Here is a 9,188-nt window from a genome sequence, read left to right on the forward strand (position 1 = left end):
GGGGGGGGGGGGGGAATTGAAAGAGAGAAAGAAGAAGAGTTTGTTTGTTGGGAGGGAAGAGTTTGTTGCTTTTGGCCTTAAATCAATCAAAAATCTCTCTCTCTCTCTCTCTCTCAAGTGATAGTAGCCATTGGAAGGATGATGATGGCTCTCCTTTCCTCTCCTCTCCTCTCCTGGTTGAATCTTCCTGATTTTGGGATTTCTGGAGTGGCTTGGCTTATCCAACTCCACTAGTTGTCTGTCGGTAATATGACACGTGTCCACGTTAGGCCTAGGCCCATTTACTTTACATTTTTGCTAAAGCCTGGTCAAAGCCCACAGGATGTAAAAAATTCCGACCTTTTTTTTTATTTTTGGAATCTCACCCTCTCTCTTTCATCAATTGTACAACAAAGTCGTTTATTCATCCGAATTCAACTTAATTCTTTTCTTATTAGTACACTGATCTTCTCACTCTTTTTCTATGGTAAGAGTCAAAGATGAAATAGAAAAAAAGAAAAAAAAACACCATAGATTTTTTTTTTTTTTCTATTTTACGACCAAAAGTGATTTTATTTATGAATGATGAAAATTATAGTACAATTGTTCTGTTAACCAGTTTGGTAGATCAAAACAATCCGATTATACCATAGTATTTTGACAATCAAATTTAGCTAACAAATGGGCAGTTATATTACAATGATGTCGAACAAATGTAAAGCTAATGGTTTACCCCCATTTTTAAGATTCATATATTATTACCGATCAAGAAAAATGTCGGCAATAGAATCATAACGTGTGGGAATTAATGAAAAAAACTTCTAATCTGAAAAAACTGAAAAAGCTTTTTCAACATATTCTAACAAGTGAAGGTGAAAAAGTTTCTAATCTGTATAAGACGAAGAGTTTTGTAGGGCGTCATGATCGGCCTTGTGATTAGAAATTGGCAAGTGGTAATCATCCCATAGAGGGCTTCCAGGTCTCCATTCTTCTAGAATTGCATTGAACCATGCCTCGGTCCACCCCGCCGTCTCCTCACTCACCCCTACCACTGCCAATGACGCGCCCGAATCATCCTCTCCTTTCTTGCCTGCTTCTTCACTAGTATTCGCCGCCATCTCGCATTTTTGCTGATGCACCGGAGTTGACTCTTGTTTATTGAGAAACAACTCAGGAAAATTGAGCCTGGCGGTCTCACCCCTCAACTTGAAGGTCTCGCGGTCGTAGACCATAGCGGCTTCCTCTGCCTGATCGAATGTGCCTAGCCATAGATGTGTCCTATTTCACGGCATACGGATCTCGGCGACCCATTTCCCCCAGTGGCGTTGTCTGACCCCTCTATATAGCTTGGTGGCACTGAAGGGTTGAATCGGCGGTGGCAGATCACCTTCTTGTCTTAACATGTTCATCATCATCATTCTTCCGCTGAGGCTCAGCTTCATAATGTCTCTACATTACTACAAGAGTAGTTGTTGTTGTTGTTGTTGTGCTAAACATGGATGCACCTGTAGTTGATGACCGAATGAGATCATTTGTTGTTGTGTTGTCTTGAAAGGTCACTCCGGTATAAAAACGGTTGTTGATTCTGAATCGTTGGAGCGAGGGAAAATGGAAAAGCTACCCTCGAAGAAGAGACGAGGACAAAGCATGTAGTAGTTGTTGGTGGCGGTTGAAGAGTAGCATAAGTATTATGTCGGTCGAAGGTTCTGGTCTTCCTAAAACTTCTTTGAGACAAAGAGGAAGCATCACCAAACCACATGACCAAGCCAGAACTCGAATCTTTATTCTTGTCGCTACTAAATTGGAGCTCCTCCTCCTCCAACACTATCTCATCCATTTTCTCCGTTTCTTTGGTACCAAGGCTCCTGATGGATTTTCCCTTGTTCTTAGCAGTAGCCATATATTATTCTCACTATCCCTTTTTCAGTTAACGAGAAAGAAAAGAGGAATCAGTGTAGCAACGTCTTTTTTTTGTCTTTTACAAAAACAAGCAAGAACAGGAGAAACAGGGAGATTTGTATAAAGACTGAAGCTCAAAACGACACTGTTTCAAGAACAAGCCTGAAGCCGAAGCCCAGCTCAAGCCCAACAAAGTCCAACTCCAATCTTGTGCAACGGCTATCTGCAAAAGACAGAGGAAAGAGATTAACACAACAAGTACAGTCTGAAAATGGTACGGAGGTGACGACGCGGAATCGTTTTGAGCTCCTGAAATTGTGTGATGATAGAGATGCCACGTGAGAGTGCAGCTGGAACACTCCTGAAGACTCTAGATTTTAGGTTAACTCTTTGTATATCTATAAATATGAATGGCAAGATTGAGAAAATAAGAAAAGAACAAAACTTTCTATTTCTCCTTCATTTCTTTCATGGTATCAGAGCCATGGATGGAACCATGGAACTCTATTCTTCTCCTTCGTTACATATCTCAAACTGTGTTACCATCAAGCTCACTGAGCAGAACTATATGATTTGGAAATCACGGTTTAAATCGTTCCTGAGGACACAAGCCTTGCTAGGGTTTGTAAATGGAGTTGTCAAGCCACCGCGAGAAACGATTCCCATCCGTAACGACACCAAGGGTAAAGTTGAGGAGATCTCTAACCCTGACTTTGAACTCTGGTCCAGATCTGACCAAGTTGTCAAAGTATGGTTACTTGGATCTATGAGTGAGAACGTTTTAAGGCTGGTGGTTGGCTGCTCTACTGCACAAGAGGTATGTAACACTCTGGTTTCTCATTTCAATCGCACCTCATCTTCTAGTTTGTTTGAGTTACAGAGGCGTCTCCAAAATGCTGAAAAACTAGAAAAGAACATGTCTGATTATCTTAGGGGAATTCAAGATATATGTGATCAACTTGCCTCTATTAGAGACCCTGTTAGTGAAAAGATGAAGATTTTTGCTGCTTTAAGAGGTTTAGGTCGTGAGTATGAACCGAGAATCACGGTTATTGAAGACTCTATGAATAGAAAACCTGAACCCACTTATGAAAGTGTGATCTCTCGCTTGACTGGCTTTGATGACTGCTTGCAAAGTTACATTGTCTCCTCAGATGTTTCTCCACATTTGGCCTTTAATACCATGAGAAACACAAGCTCTCAATATCGAGGAAGAGGAAACAGAGGCAGAGGACGTGGTAACTACTCAACTCGAGGAAGAGGTTTTCATCAACAGTTCTCCTCTGCAAATCCTTCCACTGTTTCAAGTGACAAGCCCGTTTGTCAGATCTATAGCAAGAGAGGTCACAATGCGATTGATTGTTGGTATCGGTTTGATGAAGAGTACTCAAAGCCAAACAATGTGGCGTCTGCTTTTTCTGCTCTGCATATCAGTGATGTAACTGATGATAATGGTTGGTATCCAGATTCGGGTGCAACGGCTCACATCACCAATACAACACAGCGTCTGCAGAAGGTTCAACCGTATTTTGGCAATGATGTTGTGATGGCAAGTGATGGTAACTACCTTCCCATCACTCACACTGGCTCTGCAAATCTTCCATCAACTTCAGGTAATCCTTTAAATGATGTTCTGGTTTGTCCTGGAATAGCAAAATCACTTTTGTCAGTCTCAAAGCTAACAAAAGACTATCCATGTGCTGTTACTTTTGATTCTGATGATGTTTTTGTGAAGGACAAGGAAACATACAAACTCCTGACAAAGGGAAAGGAAAGTGATGGTCTCTATAAGTTGTAGGATAAAAAGCTTCAGACGTTCTACTCTACCAGACAAATCAAAACCTCCGATGAAATCTGGCATCAAAGATTGGGACACCCTAATGCTCAAGTCCTCCAACTTTTATCTACCAATAAGGCGATTCAAATCAATAAAAGTACCAGCAAGGTGTATGAATCATGTCGGCTTGGGAAGAGTTCGAAATTGCCATTTATTTCTTCTGTTTCTCATGCTTCTAGACCACTAGAGAGAGTTCATTGTGATCTCTGGGTTCCCTCTCCTGTTTCCTCTGTTCAAGGATTCAGGTTCTATGTAGTTTTCATTGACAATTTTTCAAGATATTGTTGGTTTTATCCACTCAAGAAAAAGTCTGATTTTTGTGCTATTTTCATCAAGTATCAATTTTTAGTAGAAAATCTTCTGCAACATAAAATTGGAATTTTTCAGTATGATGGAGGAGGTGAGTTTATAAGTCAGAAATTTCTAGCTCACTTACATGATTCTGGTATTCAGCATTACATCTCTTGTCCTCACACTCCAGAACAGAATGGATTAGCAGAGAGAAAGCATAGACAGCTCACAGAAATGGCTCCCACACTTATGTTTCAAAGTAAAACTCCTCAGAATTATTGGGTAGAGGCGTTTTTTACTGCAAACTATCTCTGAATCTCTTACCAACCACTGTTCTTGCTGACAAAATCAGTCCTTTTGAAGCTCTGAATGGTCAAGCACTAGTCTACACCGCTTTGCGAACATTTGGTTGTGCCTGTCATCCTACTCTTCGGCCATATGCTCAAAAAAAATTTGATTCTCGTTCACTTAAGTGTGTCTTCCTCGACTATACAGAGAAGTATAAAGGTTATTGTTGTTATTACCCTCCTACTGGCCGTGTTTACTTGAGCAGACATGTTATTTTCAATGAAGGATCATTCCCTTTTATGGATACTTATGCATCTTCACAATCGTTTGTGCCCACTCCATTGTACACTGCTTGGCTCAAGACGCCTTATGCTTGTTCAGTTCAGTCTACTACGACTCAAGAATGCTCTCCACCATTGGTTCAAGAAGACCTTGTCACTCCTACACCATTGGTTCAAGAAGATTCTGTTACTCCTACAAGATCATCACTTTTGATCACTCATGAAGCACAAGATGACAATGTTTCACCTGAGCTTTCGGCTAGTTCTGATGAGGAATGTACTCAGTGTACGGCAAGCTCAGACCTTGTTCCTATAGGCAACAACATTCCTCCATCTTTGCCTCAGCCGATTGTATCAGGCTCAACAGTCTCTGAATCAATTCATCCAATGGTTATAAGATCGAAAACCGGTATTCACAAGCCCAATCCAAGATATGCTTTGCTATCACATAAAGTATCTCATCCTATGCCTACTACTGTTACTGAAGCATTAAAAGATGAAAAATGGAATGGTGCAATGAATGAAGAAATGGACAATTGCAAGGTTACAAGAACATGGTCTCTTGTTCCTCCTTCACCAGATATACATGTGTTGGGCTCCAAATGGATCTTTAGAGTTAAACTCAATGCTGATGGATCTCTGGATAAGCCAGATTAGTAGCTCAAGGTTTCAAACAGGAAGAAGGAATTGATTACCTCGAGACTTATAGTCCTGTCATTCGCACACCTACAGTTCGAGCAGTTCTCCATATTGCTACACTTTTGAATTAGGAACTCAAACAAATGGATGTTCGAAATTCCTTTCTCCATGGAGACCTTACCAAAACCGTCTACATGAAGCAACCAGAAGGTTTTGTTGATAAAGAACATCATGATCATGTGTGTCTATTGCATAAGTCTCTTTATGGACTCAAACAAGCTCCAAGAGCATGGTTTGACAAATTCAGTAACTTTCTACTGAAGTTTGGTTTCTTTTGCAGTATAAGAGATCCATCTCTATTCATTTGTGCCAAAAACAATGATGCCATCTTCTTGCTTTTGTACGTTGATGATATGGTGATCACAGGAAACTCATCTGGTTTGCTTAATTCTCTGCTTGATGCGCTCAATCAACAGTTCAGAATGAAGAATTTGGGAGAACTACATTACTTCCTTGGGATTCAAGCTCAGTTTCATCCTCAAGGTTTATTTCTCTCTCAACAAAAATATGCAGAGGACCTCCTTATAGAAGCAGCGATGTCCAATTGTTCCTCAGTTGCTACTCCTCTGTCACAACAGCTCAACAGAACACCAATGCAAGATAAGCTTTTCAAAAATCCAAAATACTTCAGAAGCCTAGTAGGAAAACTTCAGTACCTAACTTTAACTAGGCCTGATATCCAGTTTGCAGTCAACTATGTGTGTCATAAAATGCATGCTCCTACTGTCTCAGATTTTCAATTGCTTAAGCGCATTCTCAGATATATCAAAGGAACCACCACAATGGGTATCTCCTTCAATAAAAATACAGACTACAAAATGAGGGTGTTCAGTGATAGTGATTACAACGGTTTCCAATCCTCTAATCGTTCCACTGGCGGGTTCTGTACGTTTCATGGCAACAACATCATATCCTGGTCTTCCAAAAAGCAACCAACTGTTTCTAAAAGCTCTATTGAAGCCGAATATAGGGCTATGTCTGAAGCTACATCTAAAATTACATGGCTGGTGAATCTTTTACAAGACCTTGGAGTTCCTCAGTTTCACAAGCCAGAGCTTTTCTGTGATAATCTAATCCAAGTTTCCATGCTCGCACAAAGCACTTTGCCACTCATTATCACTATGTTCGAGAACAAGTAGCATTTGGGAATATCATTGTCAATCATATTCCAGCTGAATATCAACTTGCTGACATATTTACAAAGTCGCTTCCGCAGGCACCCATTGAATCCCTTTGTCGCAAACTTGGTGTTGTTGTTCCACCTACACCACGTTTGAGGGGGAGTATAAAGACTGAAGCTCAAAACGACACTGTTTCAAGAACAGGTCTGAAGCCGAAGCCCAGCTTAAGTCCAACAAAGTCCAACTCCAATCCTGTGCAACGACATTCTGCAAAAGACAGAGAAAAGAGATTAACACAACAAGTACAGTCTGAAAATGGTACGGAGGTGACGACGCATAATCGTTTTAAGATCCTACAATTGTGTGATGATAGAGATGCCTCGTGAGAGTACAGTTGGAACACTCCTAAAAACTCTAGAGTTTAGGTTAACTCTTTATATCTCTATAAATATGAATGACAAGTGTAATAGACATCTAAGATTGAGAAAATAAAAAAAGAACAAAACTTTCTATTTCTCCTTCGTTTCTTTCAATTTGTTGTGTGGTTATGAAATAATGGAAAAAAATTCCCCTTTTTTATATCGGAGCAAAACTAAGATGTTGACAGATATCACTAAGCGAAATATCTTAGCCCCTCTCAAGTACGTACCACACCCTCTTCTGTTTATTCTTTGGAAGGTGAAACATTCTTTATTGGTCTTCTTAATTATTACAAATATGTGCATACAGTTTATACTTTGTTGATAGTAATTATGGTCGGCTAACCGCGGCTAAGGATGACATGAGATGAGAATGTGATTACGACGTAACGTGTATATTTTAATTAGGCTTATTCATATCATCTCTCGAGGGTTTGCAATTTGTCGTCAAAGTCAGCTTTGATTTTTTTATTTTTGGTCTTCATATATATATATATATATATATATCCACCTACAAAAGACATAAACAAAACCGACCAAATTTGTAACACACGAATAAGAAAAAGCTTATATCTCATTCAACTTAACGTATCAACCAACTCGATTAAAAATTATCTCCTTTTGCCCTACCCATGTCATTATCACCACCATACACGATACATAACTTTCTAATGCCAATTGGTTTGGAATTGGATCAATATGTTATTATGTATGTCTGCCAAGAATTGTAAGGCGGGCGTGAATAAAACATGGAACATTCAACCTCAAAAGTAAATAATTACGTCACATGAATAATAAAGTTTATAAATAAGATATAGTTGTTATAATTGTAAGAATATATATAGGTTTATAATATCTTTTTGAATAATTAGAAAAATAAATCTTTTTTAATTTGGGTCCAAGTAGCTAGATTTCCTTGAATTTTTTATTTTGTTTCTTTTTTTTTGTGCAAACGAATTTTTGATATTCTAACAATTATATCAATTTTTTAAAAAATTCGGTGTATCACATTCCATCTTTTTAAAAGGTTGAGTTTCAAGATGAGCGTTAGTCAGTCATTATTGCTTGTTCGACACTCTTCAAATGCTGATCTTCGACATTATTCCATTTATAAAAAAAAACTAGTGTTTCTTTTGTATTTTAAAAAATGTGTATATATGATCATTCATAAATTTTAAAATCTATAACAAAAAAATCATATTCCCAAAAAACAAAAACTAGAGCATGAGAGTACTCTCTTCTCTTCAATCATTGAAGCTCTTCAATCGAATTTATTGAATTTATTTAGCATTACAGATATCTTTATTTGAACTTAATAATATATTTTGATTTGTAATTTTACAATCATCTTCTTATTATTAATAAAAAAAATATTATTAATTTTTTTTAAAAAAATTTGTACACATCACTCCATACTATAATCTGATTTTTGCCATTCATAATGATATTGTGTTATACATACTATTTTATGGTGTTGTGAATACTAATATTTACTTTATATATACTATAGTCCATTCTATTCCATATTAAAATGTTAGTACGCAATATGTAGTATGGAGTGTAAGGAGCAATCATTCAAAACCTAAATATTTTATCACTTAAGATGTCATTTTAAAGTGAACATTTAATTTGATTGCTAAGAAAGTGTAGTAGCTAGTGTCAGAATTTTGAGATGACTCAAATGGATAACAGAAGAATTGTGCAATTCTGTATAATCTGTACGTAATTATATATGAATTCATGTATATATACAATAACTCTACTATATATATAGATGTTATAACACAGGCCCAAGAAAATGTCCCTTCATCCTCTATCTCAGCAAATGCTCAACCTTTTTATTTTTATTTTTAAATTTTAGTAAGAACATTAATTGGGGGCATTAATGCAGGTCACACAAAAGAAGGGTTATAAAAGATAAATTAAAGGTGATTGCAAACAAAAGTATGACTTTCAGTTTTTCACAGAGGAAGCTCATGACACTCACCAAAGCAACACGAATGGAGTTCAAGAGTTTTTAATTAGGCTTCACATACTACATCTCCTCAAAATTTATATCATTCCATATGTGTTCGATCTTGTTTTCATGTGACTTTCCTCTTCTCTACCGTGAGTCTCTTCAATTTCCTAACCTTATGTTAACGATCATATATACCTTGTTTCTTGCCGTACGTACCACACACCACTTTATCTCAAAAATTTTACTTCTACTATACGACTTACAATATATCATGAAGACTCTTCTTCTCCTTGCTGTATTCCTCTCTTTCTTCTTTGGCTCTCTCTTGGCTAGGCATTTACCAACACCCTCCCATCCAAGTATGTATGCTTTTCTCTCTTTCTCTCACCTCACACCTCTTTTACTATATTCAAG

At 37.7% G+C, this 9,188-nt stretch overlaps 2 protein-coding genes and 1 pseudogene across 2 annotated transcripts; 2 read left to right on the forward strand and 1 right to left on the reverse strand.

Annotated features, from left to right (window-relative positions):
* Positions 864 to 1,879, reverse strand: LOC104768009 (annotated as a pseudogene).
* Positions 2,363 to 3,676, forward strand: LOC104768010. Its single transcript, XM_010491959.1, has one exon. The coding sequence runs from the start codon at positions 2,363 to 2,365 to the stop codon at positions 3,674 to 3,676; it is 1,314 nt and encodes a 437-aa protein (XP_010490261.1).
* On the forward strand, positions 5,358 to 6,413 carry LOC109130870 (uncharacterized mitochondrial protein AtMg00810-like). Its single transcript, XM_019240947.1, has one exon. The coding sequence runs from the start codon at positions 5,358 to 5,360 to the stop codon at positions 6,411 to 6,413; it is 1,056 nt and encodes a 351-aa protein (XP_019096492.1).

The sequence above is a fragment of the Camelina sativa genome, chromosome 19 (assembly GCF_000633955.1).
Source record: "Camelina sativa cultivar DH55 chromosome 19, Cs, whole genome shotgun sequence".
NCBI classification, from domain to species: Eukaryota; Viridiplantae; Streptophyta; class Magnoliopsida; order Brassicales; family Brassicaceae; genus Camelina; species Camelina sativa.